The sequence below is a fragment of the Bos indicus genome, chromosome 25 (genome assembly GCF_029378745.1).
Source record: "Bos indicus isolate NIAB-ARS_2022 breed Sahiwal x Tharparkar chromosome 25, NIAB-ARS_B.indTharparkar_mat_pri_1.0, whole genome shotgun sequence".
NCBI classification, from domain to species: Eukaryota; Metazoa; Chordata; class Mammalia; order Artiodactyla; family Bovidae; genus Bos; species Bos indicus.
The window spans coordinates 2,741,021-2,766,631 of record NC_091784.1 but is presented as its reverse complement, the minus strand read 5'-3'; the positions used below and the strand labels follow the sequence as shown (position 1 = coordinate 2,766,631).

At 62.8% G+C, this 25,611-nt stretch overlaps 1 protein-coding gene across 4 annotated transcripts; it reads left to right on the top strand.

The window, feature by feature from the left end:
* Positions 1 to 7,267: 7,267 nt before the first annotated feature.
* On the top strand, positions 7,268 to 25,405 carry CASKIN1 (CASK interacting protein 1). Of its 4 annotated transcripts, XM_070779452.1 has the most exons (20): positions 7,271 to 7,446; positions 13,296 to 13,347; positions 13,453 to 13,550; positions 13,862 to 14,007; positions 14,099 to 14,194; positions 14,302 to 14,432; positions 14,926 to 15,034; positions 15,120 to 15,228; positions 15,319 to 15,413; positions 15,762 to 15,879; positions 17,005 to 17,106; positions 17,186 to 17,274; positions 17,350 to 17,434; positions 17,520 to 17,611; positions 18,393 to 18,503; positions 18,586 to 18,687; positions 20,002 to 20,140; positions 20,218 to 22,263; positions 22,961 to 23,381; positions 23,802 to 25,405. In XM_070779452.1, the coding sequence occupies exons 1-20, from the start codon at positions 7,353 to 7,355 to the stop codon at positions 23,896 to 23,898; spliced, it is 4,332 nt and encodes a 1,443-aa protein (XP_070635553.1). In that variant the 5' UTR covers positions 7,271 to 7,352; the 3' UTR covers positions 23,899 to 25,405. The 4 variants fall into 4 exon arrangements, with proteins under 4 accessions (XP_070635552.1, XP_070635554.1, XP_070635553.1 ...); XM_070779451.1 differs by having other exon boundaries at positions 7,268 to 7,446; positions 17,186 to 17,434; XM_070779454.1 differs by lacking the exons at positions 18,393 to 18,503; positions 18,586 to 18,687.
* The last annotated feature ends 206 nt before the right edge of the window (positions 25,406 to 25,611 follow it).

Sequence of the window (25,611 nt, the reverse complement as noted above, 5' to 3'; positions counted from 1 at the left end):
CCCCCACCCCATCCGTCTGGTGCCCACTAGGATTCCCAGGTAAATTACAGGACATCCAGTTGCATTTGATTTCAGATAAGCAACGTGTTTTGTTGAGTACAGCCTAAATGGGATATACTTATACTGAAAAGTTCTACGTTGCTTGCGTGAAATTCAAGTGTGGTTAGGTGTCCTGTAGTTTTCTTTGCTACATCAGGCAACCCCTAGTCTGGGCCCTGTCAGGCCTGTGCAGACCCCTCGGACCCTCAGGTCGCTTCACTAATCCTAGTGACCCCTCCATTACTGGGGTCCCTTGTGCCTCCTCTTCCATCCAGCCTTCCCACATTCTACACACGTGGCCTCAGAGGGAAAAAAAAAGGATCTTGAGACAGCCTCTCCCAGGGCATCTTCCCACCAGGCTTCCAAATTGCAGCTGCACCCCTTTTCCTTCCTTTGGCCCCTTGACCAAGGCCATGTCCCCTGCCTATCCCAGGCTCTGGTCCTGGCACCCTTCCTCCCTGAATCTTCCCTCTTTCCTTCCTGTCAGCATTTCTTTTTCTTTTCTTCCTTTGTTTAATTTTTTGTCTGCGCACCATGTGTAATGCGGAATCTTAGTTCCCCGACCAGGGATTGAACCTGTGTCCCCTGCAGTGGAACCACAAGCCTGAACCCCTGGACTGCCAGGGAAGTCCCTCCCTCAGCGTTTCCACACCATCCTTCCAGACGGCACCCTTTCAGAAATCCAGCCTCACTTCTCACTAGCAGCTTGACTCGCTGTCAGCTGTCATGTTTTACTCCCAGCTCTCCAGTGAGAGTTTCACAAGGTCACTGGCCATCTCACACTGCCAAACGCAGTGCATACTTTTCTCATGCATCTTGCCACGTCTGTCTACACAGTGGCTGACAGCACTGCTAGAAAGCTCCTGTGACTGTTGCTAGCTTCTTGCCCCCCACGTTCAGTCTCTTTCTCTGCCTTCCCCTCAAGGCTGGCAGCCTCCAGAGATCCTGTGTCCCTAGGGCTCCTGCCTACTCTCCAGGGCTTTCAGTACCTTCCTTGCTCCGGGTCCTTCCTTCCCTGTCTCCAGCTCACAGCCAGCTCCCTGTTTGACATTGTCCATCAAAGGCCGCACAGACCCCTCCGCTTCCCACAGCCAAGACAGTTCATGATGGACCTGCCCCCAAAGGCTTTCTCTTCTGTGGGTGGTGCCCACCCATATGTGACAGCCAGACGGGATCCCGTGGACCACCACCCCCTCTCAGGAGCAGCCTCCCCATCACTCTTCTCCTGCCCCGTCCAGGCTCTCCTTCACATTACAGAGTGGTCTTCTGAATACCTAAGCCTGAGAACTTCCCTGGTGATCCAGTGGTCAAGAATCTATCATCTAATGCAGGGGCTGCTGCTGCTGCTAAGTCGCTTCAGTCGTGTACAACTCTGTGCGACCCCATAGATGGCAGCCCACCAGGCTCCACTGTCCCTGGGATTCTCCAGGCAAGAACACTGGAGTGGGTTGCCATTTCCTTCTCCAATGCATGAAAGCAAAAAGTGAAAATGAAGTCACTCAGTTGTGTCCGACTCTAGCGACCCCATGGACTGCAGCCTACCAGGCTCCTCCATCCATGGGATTTTCCAGGCAAGAGTACTGGAGTGGGTTGCCATTGCCTTCTCCCTAATGCAGGGGATGTGGGTTCAATCCCTGGTCGGGGAGCCAAGATCCCACATGCCGCAGGGCAACTAAGCCCACGCATTGCAGGTACTAAGCTTACAGCTGGTGACCTTACATGCCACAACTAAGGCCTGATGCAACCAAACATAAATAAATATTTTTTAATTAAAAAAAAGTCCTAAGCCTGAACCTTGTAAGAATCCTGCAAGTGTCACCCATCACCCTTCAGACTCCTGGGGCCAGCCCCTGCCATCCCTGCAGCTTTCTCCTCTCCACTACACAAGCCACGAGTGAACGGCAGTCTCAGAATTCACGGCACCCTCTCTTTGAACCCTTGCCCACACCTAGAATGTGTCATCTCTGCCTCTTTACCTGCTGAACTCTGATTTTTTTAGCACCTTTCATAGCTTTGAGAGCTTATTCTGTATGAAGGGCCTATACCGAATGTTTTGTTTGAATTGAGGTGAAATTCACATTACATGAACGTTGCCATTTTTAAGTGAACAATTCAGTGGCGCTTAATGTTGTGCAACCACCACTTCTGTCTAGTTCCAGAACATTCCCATCATTCTAAAAGAACCCCACCTCCCCCACCACCCGTTAGGCACTCACTCCCCATCCCCCACCCCACCTCCCCCTACCCCCTAGCAGCCAGTGATCTGATTCCTGACTCCATGGATTTACCTCTTCTGGACAGTTCATAGAAATGAAGTCATACGATATGTGGCCTTTTGTGTTTGGTTTCTTTCACTGGGCATAACATTTTCTAGGTTCATCCAGGTTGTATCCTGTGTCAATAAAAGTGAAAATCACTCAGTTGTGACCGACTCTTTGCAACCCCATGGACTACACAGTCCATGGCATTCTCCAGGCCAGAATACTGGAATGGGTAGCCTTTCCCTTCTCCAGGGGATCTTCCCAACCCAGGGATTGAACCTACATCTCTTGCATTGTAGGTGGTTCTTTACCAGCTGAGTCACAAGGGAAGCCTGTATTAGTACTTCATTCCTTTTTATGGCTGAACAACATTTCATTGTATGGATGGACCATATTTCATTTATCCGTTTTTCCATTCATTGATGGACACTTGATGAGATGGTTTCCACGTTTTAGCTAGTACAAATAATGCTTGCAATGAACTTTTCTGTACAAGTACTTCTGAGTACCCATTTTGATTTTTCTTGAGTATATAGTAGCAGTGGGGCTGCTGCATCTTGTAATTCCACGTTTCAGTTTTTGAGGAACTGCCAAACTGTGCTGAGCCTTTTACCCACATTCTGCGTTGGGTCTTCACAATAACCCTGCCACGGAGGAACCACCCCCATTTTGTAGGTGAGAAAACTGAGGCTTGGGGCTTCCCTGGTAGCTCAGTGGTAATCTGCCTGCCAACGCAGGAGACATGAGTTCAATCCCAATCCTACATGCCACGGAGCAACAAAACTACTGAGCCCACATACCCTAGAGCCCATGCTCTTCAACAAAAGAAGCCACCGCAATGAGAAGCCCGGCACTGTAACTAGAGAGTAGCCCCCACTTGCTGCAACTAGAGAAAGCCTGCACAGTGATGAAGACCCAACACACCCAAAAATAAATAAAATTAAATTAAGAACCCCCCGAGGCTCAGAGATGTAGAGTCACACACCCCAGGGCACGTGGTTAGAACGCGGCAGAACCCACCCAATTGGGCTCAGCTACGCCCTGACCTTGTCCCTTCTGGCTGGGCGATTGCATGCGGGCACCCCCGCCCCACAAACATGCTCATCTTCCTCTTGAAGTACAGGTGCTCCCCAGGGCAGCTCCGGGGAGTGGCAGATGGATATGCGGGCTTGAGAATACCTGAAGAATGTCCAGAGCAGCATAAAGCCTGAGAGCCTGAGTATGGGAGAGAGATGGGGCCAGGAGAGGGCTCGGGGACACAGCCAGGTGTCTGTGGGCCTGTGGCTGGGGCGTGGGCCTGAGCAGTCCGAATTTTTGTGAGGACTCGGTGGGGGGCTTCTCGGTGGGTGACTCTAGGGGTAAAGAAGCCCCTTGCCAATGCAGGAGACATAACAGACGCGGATTCAATCCCTGGGTCAGGAAGATCCCCTGGAGGAGGACATGGCAACCCACTCCAGTCTTCTTGCCTGGAGAATCCCATGGGCAGAGGAGCCTGGCAGGCTGCAGTCCACGGGGTCGCACAGAGCTGGACACGACTGAAGTGACTTGGCACTGGGGGGAGGGCTGCATATGTCCCATGCCTAGGGGGTAACTGAGAGACCAGGCCAGGCTCCCTGTCCAGCCTGAATAGCTCCAGCATCCCTGCTGGGCAGAAAAGGGAGACTCGACCCATGGTTGCGGATCCCTTCCATATACTAAGCATCAGCTGATCACTGTACAGAGGCGGCATCTTTGAGAATGATAGAAACCGTGGCAGCTCTCAGACTTCATGCTCCCAGCAGTCCACCGGGAGGGGACGTTCATCATCACCATTTTTTACATAAGGGGCTGGACCCCAGGGCCCTGGGGGGCTGGGGGGCACCAGGGAGCCCCTGGAAGGGCACACAGCTGGTGGGCAGGAGCAGGGCTTTCGCTGCAGCCAGGGGAGGGGAGAGGTTGCTGTGCAGCTGGGCAGGGGGCCAGCCCAGGCTGCGGTGAGGCAGCCGCTCTACTCCAGGCTGAGCCTCAGCAAATCTGCTGGTTCAGCGGCCCCTCCTCCTGGGATCGTCCTCCCAGCCCCGACTTCCTGGAGGGCTGCCCAGGTCCCACGCCTCTGCATCCTCATATCCCTGGCCAAAGCAGATGGCCCCTTCTGTCGCCCCCATCCCTGGGATGGGGGGACCCCAGGAAGGTTCACATCTCTGTTTCCAGGTGGACCCGTCCATCAGCCGTGGACTGTGGGCAGAACTGCTGGCCCATTTTACAGATGGGCCAGCTGAGCATAGGGAGCTTGTCCCAGGTTCTCTGGGCTGGTTGGTAGCGGATCTAGAATGCCTGATTCCTCCTAGGGCATTAGCCTCACCTACCAGGACGAATCAAGCAGAATCTGTCAGCTCTCTTCCCAGCTCTGTCCTGAAAGGATGATGCGCCACACAGCAAGTTGCCCACCCCCAGGTCTATCAGCTACCTGTTAGCTGTCTAGAGTGGAGGTGGGCAGAGAATGGAGGTGAGGCAGCTAGAGGCAGGGCCAGTTCATTTTCCAGAGCTATGTGATCATTCTAAACTAGGACTTGGCCTTTCAGGTATGATGAAAGTGTATTTGTCAAGGTAGGATGATAGAACATATTCTATTTAATATTAGCACAACTTATAATGTTTAAATTCTTAGACATTTGGTGTGTGGGCCTCTGTTCGTACTCCTGCCCCAAGCCCTGAAAATCTTAGGCTCAGGCCAGAGTGATTTGCTTTCTTGTTGTTCAGTCGCTCAGTCTGAACAGACTCTGCAACCCCATGAACTGCAGTACACCAGGTTTCCCTACGCTTCACCATCTCCCGGAGTTTGCTCAAACTCAACTCACGTTCATAGAGTTGATGTGCCATCTAACCATCTCATCCTTTGTCACTTTCTTCTGTCTTCAATCTTTCCCAGCATCTTTTCCAATGAGTCGGCTCTTCGCATCAGGTGGCCAATGTGTTGAAGCTTCAGCTTCAGCTTCAGCATCAGTCCTTCCAGTGAATATTTGGGTTTGATTTCCTTTAGGATTGACTGGTTTGATCTCCTTGCTGTCCAAGGAACTCTCAAGAGCCTTCTCCGACACCACAGTTCATGGTTTGTCTCAGCCAGCCAAAACATAAAAATAATGGTAAGGGCGCTAACTAACTTTTTTGGTAATGTTTCCTGTGTGCTAGGCACACTGTTAAGCTGTGAAGATGAATAAAATGCAATTGCTACCTAGATGGGGAATATCACAATACCCACAGAAGCGATTTGCTGAGCAGTTATTACGTTCTACAGCAAAGTGCTTTATAGGTAGCACCACAGTTAATCCTCAAATAATCTACAAGGAGGTATCACTCCCTATTTTACGGAGCAGGGATCAAGACACAGAAAGACAAAGTGACTGGAAAAGCAAATCTGGTAAGAGGGAGAACTAGGACAAATGCAGAGGGGGCTGTGGGTTCAGATCTCAGACTCATGAACTGGAGACTCTGGGACCTCAGGTGAGTCACTTAGCTTTTCTGAGCCTCACTTAAATCTTTATCTGTGAAAAGGGTACAGTAAGTCCAGGTTCACCTATGAAGTGACCAGCTCAGTGCCTGATGCAGCAGGTGCCCAGAAATTGGTAACCATAAAGGGTGGGGGGAAAGGCCCTTGTGTTTAGGGACCCTGGTGGACGTAAGACATCGGCCTGCTCCCTAACTTCATGGGAGACCCTACAGAGGGGACTGACTGGCTGCCCAGATCAGGGAATTCCAGTGCCTGCTGCTCACCCTCCTCCACCCTCTGGCTGCCTTCTTCCTGGACCAGCTTGATGATCTGGGTGGGAGAGGGGCATCCCGCCATCATGTGTGTGAACCTTCCCAAAGCTGCGTGGAGGGGAGTCATCTGCCCGTCCTTGCAAATGAGCAAAGAGTCTGAGCCGCTCTGTCTTTAGAATGCTGCAGCCATGACAAGGTGAGGGTCCGAGAAGGTCGAGGTCAGAAGGATGAGACCTGTGTGTAGGGGGAGTGGGGGGCTGTCAGAAGCTGTGGCCGGAGGCTGGGGGGTAAGCAGGCTTGTGTAGGGGTTCAGGTTGCTGCTGGGCAGGGCTGTGACCCCACTGGTGCTGAAGGTGGGGGTACTGAAGCCCGCCCCCCACCGGCTTGTGGATCTGAAGAGTTACATCCCACTCGGTGCCGGGGATGAGGGAACCCAGTCCCTCTTAGTGGTAGGGGTAGGGGGCTGAACCCCGGCTGGTGATGGGCAGGTGCCTGAGGTCGGGGTTCAGATTGAGGCGGGGGCGGGGGTCGTGGAGCATTGTTTGTGGAGACAGCTGGAGACAGCAGGGCGCGAAGGTGCAGTTGCTGGGCTGGGGGTGTTCGGGTTCCCTGACACCGAATTCATTACTGGGAGATTCCTCTTCACAGTCCCTCGACACCTCCCACGGGAGCCACGGGCCAGAAATGTCTGACAGCCTCTGGCGGCCCGGCTCCCGCGCCCGGTGCCCGGGTCTCTCGGTGCCCGGGTCCCCACCCGCCCACTACCGGAGTCCCTCCTCCCGTGGGTCCCGCAGCCTCTGGAAGGCTCTCGGGCTCTGCCTGGCGTCGCCGCCGAGTCGGGGCTCAGCGTCCAGTCCCCCGGCCATCGCCCGGGCCGCGGGGTGTCCGCAGAGGCCAGGCCCGAGCCGCGCGACCCGCACGTGGGGAGGGGGCGTCTCGGGAGGACGGAGCCAGAGGTAGGGGCGGAGCCAAGGAGCCGGGCGCGCGGCCGGCGCGGGCGCACCGAGGTCAGCGGCCGCAGGACGGGGACCCAGGCGTCCGGGAGGCGGCGCCAGGTGCCGCGCCCCCGCCTCACGCCCGCCGCCGCCGGCCCCCGCCCCCGGGCCGCCCCCCGCCCGTGACGCGCTCCCCGCCCCCTCCGCGCCGGGAGCCCGATCCCTAGCCGGAGCCCGAGGACTGCGAGGGGAGCGGGCGGCGGAGGAGGCGGCGGGGGAGGGCGGAGGAGGCGGCCGGTGCCGCGGGGCCGCCGCCGCCGCCTCGGAGCCGCGCCGAGCGCACGGAGCGCAGCCGCGTCGCTGCGGCCCCGGCCGCGCCATGGGGAAGGAGCAGGAGCTGGTGCAGGCAGTGAAGGCGGAGGACGTGGGGACCGCGCAGAGGCTGCTGCAGAGGCCGCGGCCCGGGAAGGCCAGTGAGTCCGGGGGGCGCGGGGGCGCTGGGGGCGGGCGGGAGCGGCGGCGCGCCCCGGGGCCGTCTCCAGCGCCGAGCCCCCCACCCCGCCCGGCGCCGGCCGCGGAGGGGGATGCTCTCGAGTCCCGGGGGGCGGGGCGGGGCCAGCAGCGCCCGGACCCTCGGTCCGCGCCCCCTGCGGCCAGCGCTGAAGGAGGGGCGGCCTCGAGCACCCGGCCGTCACCCCGAGCCCCGCAGCGGGCACCTGGCGGCATCCGCCTCCCTGGCCGCAGGCGTTCGCAAACGTCTCTCCCGCCTGCGATCCCCTCCCTTCCCGGGCTTCGGGCTGACAGCTGGAGGTCTCTGCTGGGCCTTTAAAGGGCGAGGCTGCTCCCCCCCACCACCACCACAACGCCATGGAGAGAAGGAGGGGCGCCTTGCGGTGAGGGGCGACTACAGGGCCGACAGTCTCTGTCAGACCCCTCCCCGCCCCTTGTTTAATAACAGGCTTGGCAGGGAGGGGGGGAAGGACCACGCTGGGGGTGTGGCTGCCCAGGCATGGCCGGCGGGGGGCCGTTTACCGGAGGGGGAGCCGAGGCCCAAGGTCGCCCAGCCCCAGGCAGGCTGAGTTGCCGGCAGGTGCCATCCTGGCCCTCTCTGGCTTCCCTGCTGGGAAAGGGGGCTGGGAGGGGAGGGGGTCTCCCACTGGCCTTCCTGAACTGGGGCTGTGGGCGCCTCGGGGGACGCTTAGGAGCTTGGAGCCCTGATTCTAGCACTCATCCCAGCTCAGCTCAGAGCCTCCCCCGGGACGCTGGGGATGGACGGAAGGGCGTGTGCGGCTGCGCACGTATGGCCGTGTCAGTGTGTCAGGGCACCTGTGAGGGCACCGGCTGGCCTCCTGTGGGTCGCAGGTGGGGTCTGAGTGGCCCACGCCCCATGCCGTCCCCTGGGACGGTGTGTAAGCGAGGGAAGCCCCCTCCCCTCTCTCCAGGCGAGATGCTGAGAACTAAGACGGCCCCTGGGGCAGTTGGGGAGCAGCTCCTTGAGCCCCAGGAAGACCCCTCCCACCGCAGCCCCGCCTGGCCGCTCCTTGTCTACCCTGTGCGGTTAGAGAGCTGCACTTGTGTGCTTCACAGGCACAGGCCGGCCCAGCCTTCCGTACCCGGGGCCCAGGGGCGGGCTGCCACTGAGGACCGGCTTCAGGGCCTCAGGGCCCAGAAAGGCAGGGCTTTCAGGCAGAGGCCGCCTCAGCTGAGCCTCAAAAGCAGGAGAAGGGATGAGAGGTGAAAGCAAGGCAAAGACTTCCACCTAGTGGCCAGCCGACCTTGGGTGCAGACAGCTCGGGTCTCCTCATCTGTGGGATGGGACCCTCAGTGGTCCCTGCCCCACAGCCTTGTTTTAAGAACAGTGAGAGTGTGCAGGGAGCCCAGGCCTTCGTGTGTTCTCAGGAAGGGCTAGTAGTGATAGTGTTGGTCACTCAGTCGTGTCAGACTCTTTGCCAGCCCATGAACTGTAGCCCCCCAGGCTTCTCTGGAAGGCTTCTCTGGGATCCATGGGATTCTCCACGCAAGAATACTGGAATGAGTTGCCATTCCCCTCTCCAGGGGCTTCTCCCGACCCAGGGATCAAACCTGAGTCTCCCGCATTGTAGGCAGATTCTTTACTGTCTGAGCCACCATGGCCATTTCCTAGACAGCCCAGGGCCGGTGCGTGGAGGAAGTGGGGGCGTCAGGTTTGGGAACTCCTCCTGTCTTCCACTCTGGCCCCCGGGGAGATATGTGGGGCTTTTACATCCACCTGTGTCCCCACGTGGATCTCTGCATTCGCCCCTGTGTGGCTTGGTCCCCGGGTAGGAGAGACACCTGCCCTGGCCCCTGAATCTGGGCTCTCTGACTCACAGGGGCGGGCGTAATAAATCAGATGGAGAAATCCCTCCATGAATTAGCTCAGTTGTCATGGCAACACTGGCCTGCTTTGGAGTAAGATGTATTTTGATTCAGCAAAGTACAGCTGGAGTTTGGGCCATGGGGTGGGGGGCATCCGGCCGTGCTCCCTGGGGCCCCCCAACTCTAAAGGTGTTCCCACGACCCTTGTTTCCACAGTCCCTTCCCGGCACTGACACCTTCACTTCAGCCCACCCCCCACCCAGCGTCACCCCGGGCTCTGGCGGCTCCCCCATCCCGCCTGAAGGGAGCCTCCGCTCATATGCACGGGCTGCCACCCTTAGCAGTCATCCTTGGAGGGAAGAAGAGACCGCTCTGCTTGGAAGGGAAGCTGCTGGGGTGGGGGCTGGCCTTCTGGGGTACGGGGACGCCCTGTCCTTCCTCCGGGCCCCGCCTCCCCTTTCTTCAGATTTACTGGAGACTACACGCAGGTGCTCCCATGCTCGCTCACCTTAGCCCCGGAGAGCTGCCCTCCAGCGCCTGGCTCGGTGCTGCCTGCCCTGGGGGCGTAGGGGGGCCTCGCCCTGCTGGAGGCCGCGGGGTACAGCCAGGCTGACATGGGAGCAGAGGAGGCCGAGGCCCCTCCCTGGAGGGCACGGATATGGCCTGTGTGTGGCTTCCGTGGCTGGAGGAGTCCCTGGCAGGGAGGTGGAGGGAGGCTATGAGGACAGGGCGGAAGAGGGTCTGGGGTCATCTCCCCGGAGGCATCTGCAGCTGGAGTTTGCAACTGGCCTCCCAGGTTGGGGTGGTCGCAGGAGAACAATTAGAGGTGGGGGCCACAGGAGAGCCCGAGTTCTGGGGGTCAGGGGCCAGGTGCATGTCCCGTGACCAGCGGTAAGCCATAGGACTCGGTGCCTCGTGGGAAGGGCGAGGAGCTCCTGGGACCTTCCGCTCTGTGCCCACAGCCCCCAGGCCTGGGCAGCCCTGCTCTGCACCAGCTTCACTCAGGACACCTGTCTCTGCAAGGTGCAGCCCCCAGCCCCAGGCAGGCTGCCGCTGTGGGGGCTTCCTGGATGCCCAGTGTCCCCATGGGGGTGCTCCAAGGCCTCAAGCCCACCTACATCCAGTTCCAGCACTTTGAGGAGACCAGCCCAGGGAGGGGGAGATGACCTTACAAGAAGCCCCCTCCTCCTGTGGGGGGTGGTCCCCTTCCGGATGCAGATGCCTCCTCCCTACTAGTGTGTGTCACTTCTGGGCCTTGACCTCCAGCCCCTCTGAGACCTCAGCACCTGCGGGCATGGCCGGGCCTCCGCCTCTGCTCGGAGCTCCTGGAGCAGCTGCCTGGGTGCCTGCTGCTGGAGGGAGAGTGAGCTGGCCCGGGGAGGCTCTGGGGAGAATCTGAGCCTGGCTACACTGGAACTAAGGGTATGGGGGCAGCAACATTAGAGTCGGGCAGAGCCTTCTGGCACGAGAAGGTGCTGAGCGCAGCCCTGAGTGCGGCGGGGGTCCCTAGTGGGCCACCAACGCCTGGGCTCTGTTCAGCTATGCAGCAGGGACTGCGGCCCACCCGGCCGCATAGTTCACAGAGCCCAGTGCAGGACAAAAAGAGGGGCTGCCTTGTCTCTAGACGGCGGCGGCAGAGTGTCCACCCAGCGCGTGGCTGCTCTTGAGTGGCCACACGGGTCTCACACTTGAAGCCAGGCCTGGCAGGTGGATGGAGTATGTGGGATGAGGGTTCAGTTCAGTCACCAGGCACTGAGCGCCTCGTGTGTGCCCGGCACTGTGTTAGCTGAAAGGATACGGCAGTGAGCAAAGTAGACAAAAACCATGTCTTCTTGGAGCTTGTAATGTAGTGATGGAGGTGGACAATAAAAAAGGTAATGGGAGTTAAAGAGAAAAAGACACAGACACAGGACGGGGTGGGAGGTTACCATTTTATTTACTCATTGGAAAAGACCCTGATGCTGGGAAAGACTGAGGGCAGGAGAGGGGGGCGACAGAGGATGAGATGTCTCAAAAGACATGAGTTTGAGCAAACTCTAGGAGATAGCAAAGGACAGGGAAGCCTGGCGTGCTGCGGTCCATGGGGTTGCAAAGAGTCGGACATGACTGAGCAACTGAACACGAACAATTTTTAAAATTATTTGACCACACCTCGTGGCTTGCTTGGTTGGCTCCCCAACCAAGGACTGGACCTGGGCCTGAATCCTAACCACTGGACTCCCAGAGAACTCCCAGATAATTACCATTTTAGATGGGAGTGAGGAGGCTTTGACAAGCAGGTCTTGAATAAAGGCCTGGAGGATATGAAGAGGGAGTCATGGGAAGAGGGAAGAATAACGCCTGCCCTCTCCACATACACAGCTTGTGCAAAGGCCCTGTGGCAGCAGAGGCAGGTGTGTTGGAGTGCCGTCAAGGAGGCTCAGGTGACTGGAGCAGGGATGAGGGGGAAGCGTGTCCAGCTTCGGCCTCTAACCCCAGTGAGACGGGAGCAGCAGGATCAGACGCGTGTCCTCAGGGGGCCCCACCGACCTCAGTGGGTGTGGAGGCGACAGGCTGGAAGTGGGGAGGCCAGTGGAGAGGAGGTGGCTGTGGTCCTTCGAGAGATGCTGACCTGGTGTGGGCTGGGGGTGTTGCGACCGAGAAAGGATAGGATTCTGGGCGTGCTTTAAACGGGTTCTAAAGGCAGAGCCCACAGGATTTACCGATGAAGACATAAGGACCCAGGGCTGCCTCCAAGGTTTTGCCCTGGACCACCAGCGGCACTGGTGCAAACTGAGACAGACTCCAGCATCAGCCACGCGTCTGAGCGGGGCGGGGGCGGGGGTGGAGACGCCGCTGGTCCTGGAGCCTCTGCTCGTGGGCTATTGGCCGGAAGAGCCCCTCCCTGGGGAGGGTGGGGAGGAGCCCTGTGGAGCTGTGTCAGCAACGGCCACGTGCTGAGCCCTTGGACCTGCGAGGCCGGCCCGTTAGACCCTCCGAGCTCACGGCCCAGGCTACAGGGCTAGTAAGGGGCAGAGGCCTGTCTGATTCTGCGGGCCTTGTGGGCCACCGGGGGGCCTCATGCCCCACATCCAGCAGCTGAGAACCGAGGCTGGGGCGGCTGGGGCTGCCGTGGGTCACTAAGCGGCCCTGCAGCAGCCCCTCTGAGCCCCGACTCCCTCGGGCTCCTGCCCCCATCCCTGTCCTGGGCCTGGACAAAGGGGCTTCTGTCTTGCCAGCCCCTCCTTCACAGAGTGACTGACCCACAAATGGGTTATGTAACCATGGCCCAGACAGGCAGGGGATTGGCCCGAGTCCGGCTGGACCTGAGCCCGTGGGGAGAGCATCGGTGGGCTCCGCTCCTCTGGCCGGCGCCCAGTGGAGGCCAGAACTGTGGAGGAGACCGGGGCGTCCGAGGGAGGGCTTCAGGCAGGCCGATGAGGGGGTCACTATCGTGTGGCTGCCCAGAGGCATGGGCCCACTTGTCGGCCTCCCCTTCCCGCCTGGCTGGATGGGGTGCATCCACACTGGCCAGGCCTGGGGCTGGAGCTGGGGGAGGCTGCACCCTGGAAGTGCGGCTCTCCCGCAGAGATACCCCTGTTTCCGGGTGTGGCAGGCCGCCCCCGGGCCCATCTGGGCCCTTCTGAGAGACAGATTGGGCTGGCTCTCTCCCTCCCACCATTGGCAGGGGCTCAGTCGGCGTCCCCAGGGAGGGCTTCGTGTGCACATGTGTGCGCCTGTGTGGGCGCCCAGCCCCGGCCTCTCAGACAGGTCCTGGCCCGGGGAAACCTCCCAGCATCTCAGTTCAGTGAGAAACTGAGGTCCGAAAGCTGGTACCTGGTGCTGGGTGCAGGGAGCACAGCAGAATGAATGAACGCTTCTAGACTGAAGCCCTAGATAGCTTTGGCTCTGAGCCTGCCAGAGAGCTAGCCAGCTGCTCTCGGGCTGCCTAGAGGGGGCTGGGCCCCAGGTGGGCCTCCTTCACCGTGTTTCCTCCCCCCCGCAGAACTCCTGGGCTCCACCAAGAAGATCAATGTCAATTTCCAAGACCCTGATGGGTGAGTTCTCAGCCCTGGGAGGCATCAGTCTGGTGTGGGGGTCAGGGACTCCTAGGGCAGGGGGGTGTCCGGCACCTGTCCACATGTGTCCATCACCCGTCGCAGCTTTTCAGCCCTGCACCACGCGGCCCTGAATGGCAACACAGAGCTGATCACCTTGCTGTTGGAGGCCCAGGCTGCTGTGGACATCAAGGACAACAAAGGCAAGGCCTGCCAGGCAGGACATGGCAGTGAGCGAAGTGGATAAAAACCACTGTCCTCTTGGAGCTTGTAAATTAGTGATGGAAGTGGACAGTAAAGGCCAGGGATCTTGGAGCCAGGGGCACAGGGGTTAAGATCAGAGCTTAACCCTGGAGGGACCCTGGAGGCCTCCATGGTCCCTCAACTGAGGTCAGCCTAGGGTCCTGGTCTGGGTCGAGGCAGCTTCTCGTGGGGTCAGCGTCCTGGAGGTCAGGGTTGGGGTCAGGGGCAGGGTCTAGCTCCAGCTCCCAACTTCCCCCGTCCACCCCCCCAGGCATGCGGCCTCTGCACTACGCGGCCTGGCAGGGCCGGAAGGAGCCCATGAAGCTGGTGCTGAAGGCGGGCTCAGCGGTGAACATCCCATCCGATGAGGGCCACATCCCCCTGCACTTGGCGGCCCAGCATGGTCACTATGATGTGGTAAGGACTGCCCCTGGGGGCGACAGGGCGCCTGGGGCAGCAGGAGCCTGATGGACACCCCCAGGCCTGATCGTGCCTGTGGTCCCTGCAGTCCGAAATGCTGCTGCAGCACCAGTCCAACCCCTGCATGGTGGACAACTCGGGCAAGACGCCCCTGGACCTGGCCTGTGAGTTTGGCCGCGTCGGGGTAAGTCTCCCCGGGGAGCTGAGTGCGACTCCATCTGCTCCGTCTTCTTCTCCTAGGGGCCTCCCACCCCGTTTCTTGGGCCCCCTACTCTTCACCCCTCCCTCCAGGTGGTCCAGCTGCTTCTGAGCAGCAACATGTGTACGGCCTTGCTGGAGCCCCGGCCAGGAGACACCACCGACCCCAACGGCACCAGTCCCCTGCACCTGGCAGCCAAGAACGGCCACATCGACATCATCAGGTATGGCCAGGGTGGGGGCGGGGTGAGGGGCTCTCTGCCTCGCGGTGCCTGCTCCTGGCTTGGCAGTAAGACCGGAGCGGCCGGGAAGCCATGGGGATGTGGTCAGGCCTCTGGTACAAGGGATGCCTCCAGCCACCCCCGTAGAGGATGCCCCAGTGGGGGCTAGGGAGTGGGCTTCTACAGCCTCCCAGCCTGTGCCACCTGCCAGGTGGGCCTGTGGTGACTCTCGGCGTCTCTGAGCCTCTGTCTCCCCATGTTCAAAGTGCGCATCGCAGCACTGCTTGTCCTGAGATGAGACAAGACCAGAATGTGAAGGATTTGCACTGGGAGGGGGACTCCTGCAAGTTCCTGGTCACTGGCGGAGGCCATCCTGTCGGGGAGGTGGGGTCGGGTTGGCTCATTCTGGGCCCCCAGGAGTCAGAGGCCGACTCGGGGTGCCGGGCCAGTGGACTCGCATGCAAGGCCCTGCCTGCTCCCCCTGCCACCCTGCCAGACTGCTGCTCCAAGCCGGCATCGACATTAACCGCCAGACCAAGTCCGGCACCGCCCTGCACGAGGCCGCACTCTGTGGGAAGACGGAGGTGGTTCGGCTGCTGCTGGATGTGAGTCGGGGCCAGGGTACAGGGTGCGGGGATCAGGCGAGGGCGGAGGGGGCTCCTGACAGGCCTCACTCTCTGGCACACGCAGAATGGGATCAACGCCCATGTGAGAAACACCTACAGCCAGACTGCCCTGGACATTGTGCATCAGTTCACCACCTCCCAGGCCAGCAAGGAGATCAAGCAGCTGCTGCGAGGTGGGCTTGGGCGGGGCCGGGAGGCTGGGGCAGGGCCGGGGCTGGGCCGGCTCACAGGACCGGGGGGTCTGCCACCTCCTGTGTCCCCAGAGGCCTCGGCGGCCCTGCAGGTCCGGGCGACCAAGGATTACTGCAACAACTATGACCTGACCAGCCTCAACGTGAAAGCTGGGGACATCATCACAGTAAGGACGGTCCGGGGCTGCTGGAGCAGGGCTGAGAGGGGCCTGGGATGCTGCCCCCAACGCCTGGCAAGAACTGGGGGGGCCCAGGCCACCCATCCACTTGACCCAGAGGGGAGTCCCTCCGAGTGTGTTCCCCTCACCTTATCCATTGACCCAGAGGGGAGTCCCTCGGAGTGTGCTCCCCTCGCCTTATCCATTGACCCAGAGGGGAGTCCCCCTGAGCATGCTCCCCTCACCTTATCCATTGACCCGGAGGGGAGTCCCCCCTGAGCGTGCTCCCCTCATCTTATCCACTTGACCCGGAGGGGAGTCCCCCCTGAGTGTGCTCCCCTCACCTTATCCGGCCAGGTCCTTGAGCAGCACCCAGATGGTCGCTGGAAGGGCTGTATCCATGACAACAGGACAGGCAATGACCGTGTGGGCTACTTCCCATCTTCCCTGGGCGAGGCCATCGTCAAGCGAGCAGGCAAGTCCAGCCCAGGCCAGAGGCTCGTGGCCAGACAGGAGCATGTACACGGTGTGCTGCGGGCTGGGCTGGGGCCATGAGCTCCCGCCATCACTGGGTGTGAGGTCCGGGATTTGTCCTGCCAGCTCTCTTATCCGGGTCCCCAGACCTGGTCCTTCATTGATTCAGCAGACACTGCACGCCAGGCTCGAGGAATAGACGATCACCCAAATGGCCTCGTTCCTGCTCTCAAGGAGCTTGCCCTGGGCGGAGGGGAGCACAGGACAGTGAAGTCAGCATGGAGGGAAATATGCCGACCAGTGACCCAGACATTGCAGATGGAGACATGCTTCAGACAGTGGACGGACAAGGCCCTGAGAAGTGGGAGGGAGCAAGCTGCAGGCGGCGACTTTGGGGTAGCGGGAACCACACATGCAGAGACGCTCAGGCAGGGCAGAGTGTGACCTGTGTGAGGGTCCAGAGCCCAGGGCGGCTGACTTGGTGACAGAGCGAGGGGCATAGGAAGCCACAGGGCTGTGGAATGGCTTCAGGTGGGGTATGGGTGTGACGGGCTTATCCTGTACAGAGGACATGAAGGTTGACAGGCCGGTGAGAGGGCAGAGGGGGGCCAGCTAGGAGGTGTGGTCGGTCAGTCCACCCAAGGTCATCAAGTGCCCTGGCCCCAGGCTCCTGGGGACCTCTTCCCCCTGCTCCCCTATCAGAGGGGTTTGTACCCTCCTGCGAACCCCCACCTCCACATACTGGACCACTGGCAGAATAGCCTGGCCTGCACCCCGCTCTGCCCTGCTCTCCTGCTCGCCAGTGTCCAGGGTTGGGAGGGGTCTTCTGAGGGTCTCTCAGCTCCTTGGAGACAGCCGGGGAGGAGGAGCTGGCGCTGAGCCTCCCGGCCTGTGTGCGCGTGTGCACACATGCGTGTGTCTCTGTGTGCATGTGCGTGTGTGTGTACGCATGTGTGTGCCTGTGTGCACCTCTGTGCATGTGTGTCTACGTGTGCACGTGTGTCTGTGTGTGCACGGGACTGTGTGTATGCATGCATGTGTGCATGTGTGTGTGCGTGTCTGGCCTCTACTCTACGCAGGCCCTGGAGCCGGTCCAGGGCTCAGGGCAGCTGTGCTCGGCCTGCAGGTCCCCGAGCAGGTGCTGAACCAAGTCCACCCCAGGGAGGCAGCTCCGCGGGGCCCACTGTGCCCCCCGAGGAGATCTGGGTGCTGAGGAAGCCTTTTGCAGGTGGGTGGGGGGCCTTGGGGGGAGGCGGTGGGGTGGAGTGGGGCGGGTGGCGGCTGACCTTGTTCTGTCCTGTGGGCAGGCGGGGACCGCAGCGGCAGCTTGAGCAGCGCGGCTGGGGGCCGGAGCGTCGGGGGCCACACCCTGCACGCTGGCTCTGAAGGGGTCAAGGTAGGTGGGGTGGCAGCAGGGCCGGGGTGCCTGGGTCCGGAGCAGCACTGGTCAGCCAGCCTGTCTGGGTTCCAGCTCCTGGCAACGGTGCTCTCCCAGAAGCCAGTGTCCGACTCCAGCCCCGGGGACAGCCCGGTCAAGCCTCCGGAGGGCCCTGCAGGTAAGGGCAAGGACACGGCACTGCTGGCTGGGTGCGGAGGTAGCCCCCAGGCAGCCCTCACCCCTCCAAACCCTCTCGTCCCTAGCTGCGACCCGGGCCCAGCCTCCAGCAGCCCACGCGGGGCCGGGCTATGGGGAGCAGCCACCCAAGAAGCTGGAGGCAGCATCCGAAGGCAAGGTACAGGGCCAGGGCAGCTGCAGGGGCGGGGGCCGGGGAAGCCCACCTGGCTGGGCCACAGCACGGCCAGCACCCTCGATGGGCCAGGCCCGTCCTTCTGTTGGTCTGTCAGTCTGTGTGCGTAGCTGTTGTCTCTTGTGCAGGCTGTGCGTGTAAGCCAGTGTGTGTAAAAGTGTGACAGTGTGAGGCGAGTAGGGGGTGTGTTTGTGTGTGGCTAGTGTGACTGCAGTCTGGGCATGGGTGCACCTGTGTGTGCATGTGGAGGGTGTGGGTGCGAGACGAGTGGAAGCGTATGTGGGGGTGAGTCGGGTCCATGTGCGTGCACCTGCGTGCTAGGGCAGGCGTGAACTGCTGGCTGAGTCCTCCTGCGTCCCCCCCAGGCAGAGCCCACCTCCCGCGTGGGCGGCAGCAGTCAGTGGCCCCTCCTGAGGCCCCATTCCCAGAGCCCCTGTCACGGGCCACATGGCTGGGTGGCCCTGGTCCAGGAAAGGGGGGCGGTCGGGGAGGCCTGTGATGTGGACGGCGGCGGGACCCTCCTGGTGGAGATCACAGCAGGCAGCCGACACGTAGGACGACGCGGAGACAGCGGAGCCCCGGACTCAGAGGGAGGAGCACCCGGCCAGGCTGACGGGGGCCTGGCGGCTGCAGACGGCCCAGCAGACGGCAGCTCGCGCCGCGTGGTCTTCGGCTGAGCAGAGAAGGAGGCGCTGCGGTGGCTGGGTGCACGCCTGGCTGGGGGGGCAGGTGGGCGAGCCTGCAGCGGGTGCCTTGTGTCTTCCAGGGCGCCGAGGCTGTCAGCCAGTGGCTTGCCACGTTCCAGCTGCAGCTCTACGCCCCCAACTTCATCAGCGCCGGGTACGACCTGCCCACCATCAGCCGCATGACCCCCGAGGTGAGGTGCCCAGAAAGCTGCCCACCATCTGGCTCGGAGATGGGCCCCCAGCCTCTGGCTAACAGGCAGCTCCTCTACCCAGGACCTCACTGCCATCGGGGTCACCAAGCCCGGCCACAGGAAGAAAATCACTGCGGAGATCAGTGGTCTGAGCCTCCCGGACTGGCTGCCCGAGCACAAACCTGTAAGGCCCCCTGCACCCTGGTGGCCAAGCCCAGGAGGGGCAGACCGACAGACGGACAGATAGCCACGGCCCTCCCCTGCCTTCTGGGGAGCCCAGTGAGAGGACAGCGGAGGGTGTCCTCTGTTCGTCTGTCAGGGGCCCCTGGGCCAGCCTCCCCGGGCAGGGGCCGGGGTAACCTCCTCTGAAGGCTGTTCGGGCAAGGGGAGCCTGGAGCCCGGAGCATCCCCGTCTCTACTACACACTTGCCACTCAGGGATGTTGGCACCACCCAGCGCCCTGCAGTGCTGCCCGATGCACGCCCACCAGACACCGCAGGGGGCTGCCACACACCCAGGCACATGCACAGGGAGGGTGTGTGTGAGCACAGGCCTCAGCACGCAGACCGCATGCGTGCACTGAACACATGCCCAGTGCCCACCGATGGCCACACTGGCCTCGGCCTGTGCTGTCATGCACGGGTGCCCTGCGGAGGCACAGGCTCCGGGATGGGAGAGGGGGACCTGGGGCCTGTCCCATCTGCACCGCCTCTCTGGGCCTCTGGCTCCCACCATCCAGGAGGGAGATGCTGTGGCCACCGAGGGCCCCCAGGGTGGGACAGGCGGGTGCACACGCCTCACCCACACTGCCTGCCTCGCCCCACTCAGTCCATGGCTCAGGGGTCCTCCCAGCCAGCTCGCCTGGGTCCCAGGGGCTTCACTCTGCTTGCTCACCCAGGCGGTGACCGAGTGCTGTGTTGGTGTGTGAGTGATGTCCAGCTGGGAATGTGGATAGGTGGATCCCGGTCAGGGGGCCACTGGCTGGTTCTGGGTGAACTCCATCACGAATACTTGCACAGGCGTGTGACAAGGCTGTGTGACGTGTGGCTGAGGATGGTGGGGAAATGATGAGAGGGCGTGAGTGTGACTCAGGGGTGTCAGTGCCATGGATGACTGGGGTGCAAGCTATGCGTATACCTGTTGCTGGTCGGCGATGCTGTGTGTCTGCGTCCGTGACGCGTGAGGTGTGTCCACGTGGGTGCCGTCCCCAGGGCTGCCTGGCCTGCCTGGCAGGTGAGGAACCGCCTTCCTCCCCCTCCCCCCGAGGGCATCCCACGGAGAGGGTCACGCCTCTGTGTGTGTCTGCCTGTGTCCGCACGTGTGTGTGCGCTGGCCTTGGCTGTGCTGTCAAGGCTGTGCTGACCCCTCCGGCCTGTCCATTTGTCCTTCCGTCTCTCTGTGCCGGGCTGGCCCGGTGCCCACCCCTCCACCAGCTCCGAGCAGCAGGCAGGGTATGGGCAGCCAGCTTGGGCTGCCCTCTGTGTCCCCCGCCCCGTAGGCAAACCTGGCCGTGTGGCTGTCCATGATCGGCCTGGCGCAGTACTACAAGGTGCTGGTGGACAACGGCTACGAGAACATTGACTTCATCACGGACATCACTTGGGAGGACCTGCAGGAGATCGGCATCACCAAGCTGGGTGAGGCCCCGCCCCGCCCCGCCCCGCCCCGCCCTCCTTGTGCTCCCGGGCCTGACCTGCGCCCCGCCCCAACTCAGGCCACCAGAAGAAGCTGATGCTGGCCGTGCGGAAACTGGCGGAGCTGCAGAAGGCAGAGTACGCCAAGTACGAGGGGGGACCCTTGCGCCGGAAGGCACCGCAGTCGCTGGAGGTGATGGCCATCGAGTCGCCACCCCCACCCGAGCCTGCCCCGGCTGACTGCCAGTCTCCGAAGATGACCACCTTCCAGGACAGCGAGCTCAGCGGGGAGCTGCAGGCGGCCTTGACCGGCCCGGCCGAAGGGGCTGCTGCTGCCACCGCCCCGGCTGAAAAGCCGGCCAACCACCTGCCGCCCACCCCGAGGGCCTCAGGGCGGCAGGAGCCCAGCCTGGGGGGGAGGGCGCGGCACATGAGCAGCTCCCAGGAGCTGCTGGGCGATGGGCCCCCGGGACCCAGCAGCCCCATGTCACGGAGCCAGGAGTACCTGCTCGATGAGGGGCCGGCCCCCGGCACCCCTCCCAAGGAAGCCCGGCCCAGCCGCCACGGCCACAGTGTCAAGCGGGCCAGCGTGCCCCCGGTGCCCGGCAAGCCTCGGCAGGTCCTGCCGCCAGGGGCCAGCCACTTCACGCCCCCCCAGACACCCACGAAACCCCGGCCAAGCTCCCCGCAGGCCCTGGGGGGGCCTCATGGCCCAGCGCCAGCCACAGCCAAGGTGAAGCCCACCCCTCAGCTGCTGCCGCCCACGGAGCGACCCATGTCCCCCCGCTCGCTGCCTCAGTCGCCCACTCACCGCGGCTTCGCCTACGTGCTGCCCCAACCGGTGGAGAGTGAGGCTGGGCCGGCTGCCCCAGGGCCTGCACCTGCAGCCGTGCCCACGCCGGTGCCCACGCTGTGCCTGCCGCCCGAGGCCGACGCAGAGCCAGGGAGGCCCAAGAAGCGCGCCCACAGCCTGAATCGCTACGCAGCGTCGGACAGCGAGCCGGAGCGGGACGAGTTGCTGGTGCCGGCCGCCGCCGGGCCCTACGCCACGGTCCAGCGGCGCGTGGGCCGCAGCCACTCGGTGCGGGCGCCTGCCGGCGCAGACAAGAACGTCAACCGCAGCCAGTCCTTTGCCGTGCGGCCGCGGAAGAAGGGGCCGCCCCCACCCCCACCCAAGCGCTCCAGCTCCGCCATGGCCAGCGCCAACCTGGCCGATGAGCCGGCGCCAGACGCGGAGACTGAGGGGGCCGGGGCTGAGGACGGCCGGCTGGGGGTCCGGGCGCAGCGCCGGCGGGCCAGTGACCTGGCTGGCAGCGTGGACACAGGAAGTGCCGGCAGCGTGAAGAGCATCGCAGCCATGCTTGAGCTGTCATCCATAGGGGGTGGGGGCCGGGCAGCCCGTAGGCCCCCTGAGGGCCATCCCATGCCTCACCCTGCCAGCCCAGAGCCAGGCCGGGTGGCCACGGTGCTGGCCTCAGTGAAGCACAAGGAGGCCATTGGACCTGACGGCGAGGTGGTGAACCGGCGCCGCACACTGAGCGGGCCCGTCACGGGACTCCTGGCCACTGCTCGCCGGGGTTCCGGAGAGCCAGCAGGGCCTGCAGACCATGGCCAGTTGGTGGAAGAGGGTGCCGCCCGGCAGCGGCCCCGAGGTCCAGCCAAGGGCGAGGCGGGTGCAGAGGGCCCGCCCCTAGCCAGGGTGGAGGCCAGTGCCACCCTCAAGAGGCGCATCCGGGCCAAGCAGAGCCAGCAGGAGAACGTCAAGTTCATCCTAACTGAGTCTGACACGGTCAAGCGCCGGCCCAAGGTCAAGGAGCGGGAGGCAGGTCCCGAGCCTCCCCCACCACCGCTGTCCGTGTACCAGAATGGAACGGGCACTGTGCGCCGCCGGCCAGCCTCTGAGCAGGCTGGGCCCCCAGAGCTGCCCCCGCCACCCCCGCCTGCTGAGCCCCCGCCCTCTGACCTCATGCACCTGCCCCCGCTGCCCCCGCCGGACAGCGATGCCCGGAAGCTCGCCAAGCCACCTGTTTCTCCCAAGCCCATTCTGGCTCAGCCCGTGCCCAAGATCCAGGGCTCACCCACACCTGCTTCCAAGAAGGTGCCGCTGCCAGGTCCCAGCAGCCCAGGTAGGTGCAGGAAGCCAGCTGGGGAGGGGTCCCACACCACGGTCTGCAGGGTTTTCTGCTTCTTGGATCTGATGAAGGCCAGAGGGAGTGGGGTGGGAAGGTATCTTCAGACTCCCTCATCCAGCTGCCCCGGACCATCAGCCCAGAGCTGGGACAGTTGTCTTTAGGTCCTCAGTGGAGGAGGCACAGGTGCATAAATAGCAGCACCTATGGAAGGAGGACAGGCCCAGGAGGCCGGAGGGTTCGGGGGGACTCTGACATGGCTGTAGAGTGACCCCAGCACGGGAGGGAGGGGAGAGGCTTCCAGACAGAAAGGTCAGAGGTGCAAAGTCCCTGTGACATTCAAGCAACGGAAGGGCCAGTGGCTACAACAGGCCACACCTGGAAGGGGATGGAGGTGGAATGAGGATGGGTCGGGGTTTGGAAGCAGTGACCCAAACAGGTGTGCGCAGGGAAGCGCCCCCCCCCCCCCCCCCCCCCCCCCGCCGCCACAGCCTCAGGGAGACCCAGTGGGGAGGGGCACGGAGAGCTGGAGCTGAAGCCGGGCTTGCAGTGCAGAGGGCGTTGTTTTCGCTCCCGGTTGCGAAGCAGGGCCCTTGGGCAGTGTTTAGGCAGGGCTTGGGTAGGGACGGGCAGCGCGCGATTTGCGCGCGCCGCGCGACCTCCCACCCCGGTGCGAATCTCCTCCTCCCCGCAGAGGTGAAGCGTGCGCACGGCACGCCGCCGCCCGTGTCTCCCAAGCCGCCGCCACCGCCCACGGCGCCAAAGCCGGCCAAAGCCGCGGCGGGGCTGCAGTCGGGCAGTTCCAGCCCGTCGCCCGCGCCCTCGCCGGCGCGCCAGCAACCCGCCGCCCTCGCCAAGCCGGCCAGCACGCCGCCCGCGCTGAGCGCCAGCCCCGCCAGCCCCGCCAGGCCGCCGTCGCCCGGTGCGCCCGCGCTGCACGTGCCCGCCAAGCCGCCACGCGCTGCCGCCGCGGCTACAGGGCCCCCAGCTGCGCCCGACGGCGCCTCGCCGGGGGACAGCGCCCGGCAGAAGCTGGAGGAGACGAGCGCGTGCCTGGCGGCGGCGCTGCAAGCCGTAGAAGAGAAGATCCGGCAGGAGGACGCGCAGGGCTCGCGGTAGGTGCAGGACCGGGTGCGGCCTGCGCGAGGCCGAGGCTGCCGCTCACCTGTAGGCTGCCTTGTGGGGGCGGGATCGAGTCGCGCCGGAGAGGCGTGGCCTTTGAACTAGCCCCGCCCCATACCGCGGGGCGGGGCCCGGCATGGGCGGGGTCTCTGAGAGGGGCCCGGTCCCCCAGAGGCGGCCGCGCGTGGGGCGGGGCCTGGGCTGGCAGACGTCATGGGGGCGTGGCCTTGAATTAGCCCTGCCCCATGCTGCGGGGCGGGACCAGAATGGGCGGAGAGGGGTCTGGCCATGAGTTGGGCGGTCAGCCCTCGTGGGCGGGGGAGGGCCGTGGGGTCCGCAAGGGGGCGGCCTTCGCGCGGAGGGGCGGAACGCCCTGCTCCGGGCCTTCCTGCTCACTCCGCGCCCGCCCGCAGCCCCTCGGCCGCGGAGAAGAGCACCGGCAGCATCCTGGACGACATTGGCAGCATGTTTGACGACCTGGCCGACCAGCTGGACGCCATGCTGGAGTGACGCGGCCGCCCACGTCGGGCCCGCACGCTGACCTTTACCTCAGGATGGGCACCTCTGGGCGCGGCGTGAGCAGGCAGGCGGGCGGGGTCGCGAGGGCGGGGCGCAGGGGGCCGGGCGCGAGGCTCCTGCACAAGCACAACTCCTGCCGCCGGGCCCAGCCCGGACGACTGCCTGGCCGGGGGACCCAAGGGCTCTGGTCAGATGCTGCTGCCCCCTCCCCGTGCAATAACTGCTGGGCCGCCTGTCCCCACCGCCAGGCTCTGCCCGCCGTGGTGCGGGAGGGGCCGCTCCTGAACCCCCGCCCAGAGCCCCGGTTGGGCCCACCCTCGGGGGCAGTGGGCAGGGGGCAGCCACTGTAGCCCCCTCCCCAGTCTGGGGCAGAGCACAGGCCTATGCCCAGCACAGAACTGCCCGATGGGGACCTCTGCCAGCCGCTCCTGCGCAGCACAAGGGGCTGGGTTGGGCCCCCTGCCCCACAGCACCTCTCCCTCCCCCCCCCCCAGAATATAAGCTATCGAAGAGTATTAATTTATTGGGAATGAGCTAAGGCAGATTTCCCCAGAGATACAAAAAGGTATAACTTTAACAAATATATATTTAAAGAAAGAAAAAATATTATTGATTCTATAGAAAACCATTTACCAACTGTAAGGACGCTGGAGTCTAGTTCAAGACAAAAGCTGTCAAGAGGCCCTGGCCATCTGTCTGTCTATCCGTTCCTCCCTCGGTCCCAGAGTGGCCAGATCCCTGGCCCAGTAGCACAAACAGGCTGGGGTCCGAGGAGGGGTCCGTGCTCTGCCAGGGCCTCCCCTCTGATCTCTCTCCTAACTTCTCTGCGTCTGAAGAACCTGAAGGATGTGCCTTGCTCGCCGCTGGGCTGTGTCCTCCGTTTGGTGGAGACAGTGGGCAGGGTTCCACCTCTCTCTGGGGTGCTGGTGTGAGGGTGCCCCTGGGTTCCAAGGGAGCTGTGTGCACAGCGTGGGTGTGTCAGCCGGGTGACAGCAGTGGGTGAAGGGCGTGCATGCCAGGCTGTGTGTGGTACATGCGAGGGTATGCCCGACCCTCCCTCCCGGGGGCCCCAGCTGGCCCCACACAGCCAGCCCGCCGCGCCCCCGCTCCCAGACGCTCTGCTTGTGGGCCGAGGCCGTGTCGTGTGGCCCTTCTCGCCTTCTCTCTCCTCCCCCACTCCAAAAAAGTACTGACTGGCCTCCTCTGTTGTGTTTGCTGATCCACATGTGTTGGGCACAACTTTGACATTTCTTAAAAAAGAGAATTAAAAACGCCGAAAACCAGCGACTGTGATTCGGGTGGGTGGAGGGGTTCTGCCTAGGTGGTATCTGGGCATGTGGGGCCCCTCCCAGCAGTCACGTGCTAACACGTCCCCAGGTGGGTGGGCCTGGGCATCTGCCTGGCCTCTTTGCAGTGGGTGGCCCGGACCAGGGCTAGCAGGTGGGGAGGGGGGTCCGGGCAGGGAGCTACTGTCAGCTGTCAATAAACAGAAAACGGAGCTGCCTGGCTTTTTTTTGGTGGGGGGTTGCATATTGGGGCAAGTGGGGGGCTTGCCTGTTCCTGGCAGGGGGAAGCAGCCACCAACAGGACCACATCCTGGGGTTGTCAACAGGCACCTCTGTGGCCCCTGCCCAGCTTCCCTCCCACTGGGCAGTGCCTGTGCCCCCCGGCGTGCTCAGGTGTCCCCCCTCCCCGAGGACCATC

Bases quoted from the DNA above. Each gene is read 5' to 3' on its own strand.
- CASKIN1 (XM_070779451.1), top strand. From the start codon at position 7,353: ATGGGGAAGGAGCAGGAGCTGGTGCAGGCAGTGAAGGCGGAGGACGTG. The intron at 7,447-13,295 runs GTGAGTCCGGGG...TCCCCCCCGCAG, and splicing joins GCCGCGGCCCGGGAAGGCCA to AACTCCTGGGCTCCACCAAG. The intron at 14,433-14,925 runs GTATGGCCAGGG...CCACCCTGCCAG, and splicing joins GGCCACATCGACATCATCAG to ACTGCTGCTCCAAGCCGGCA.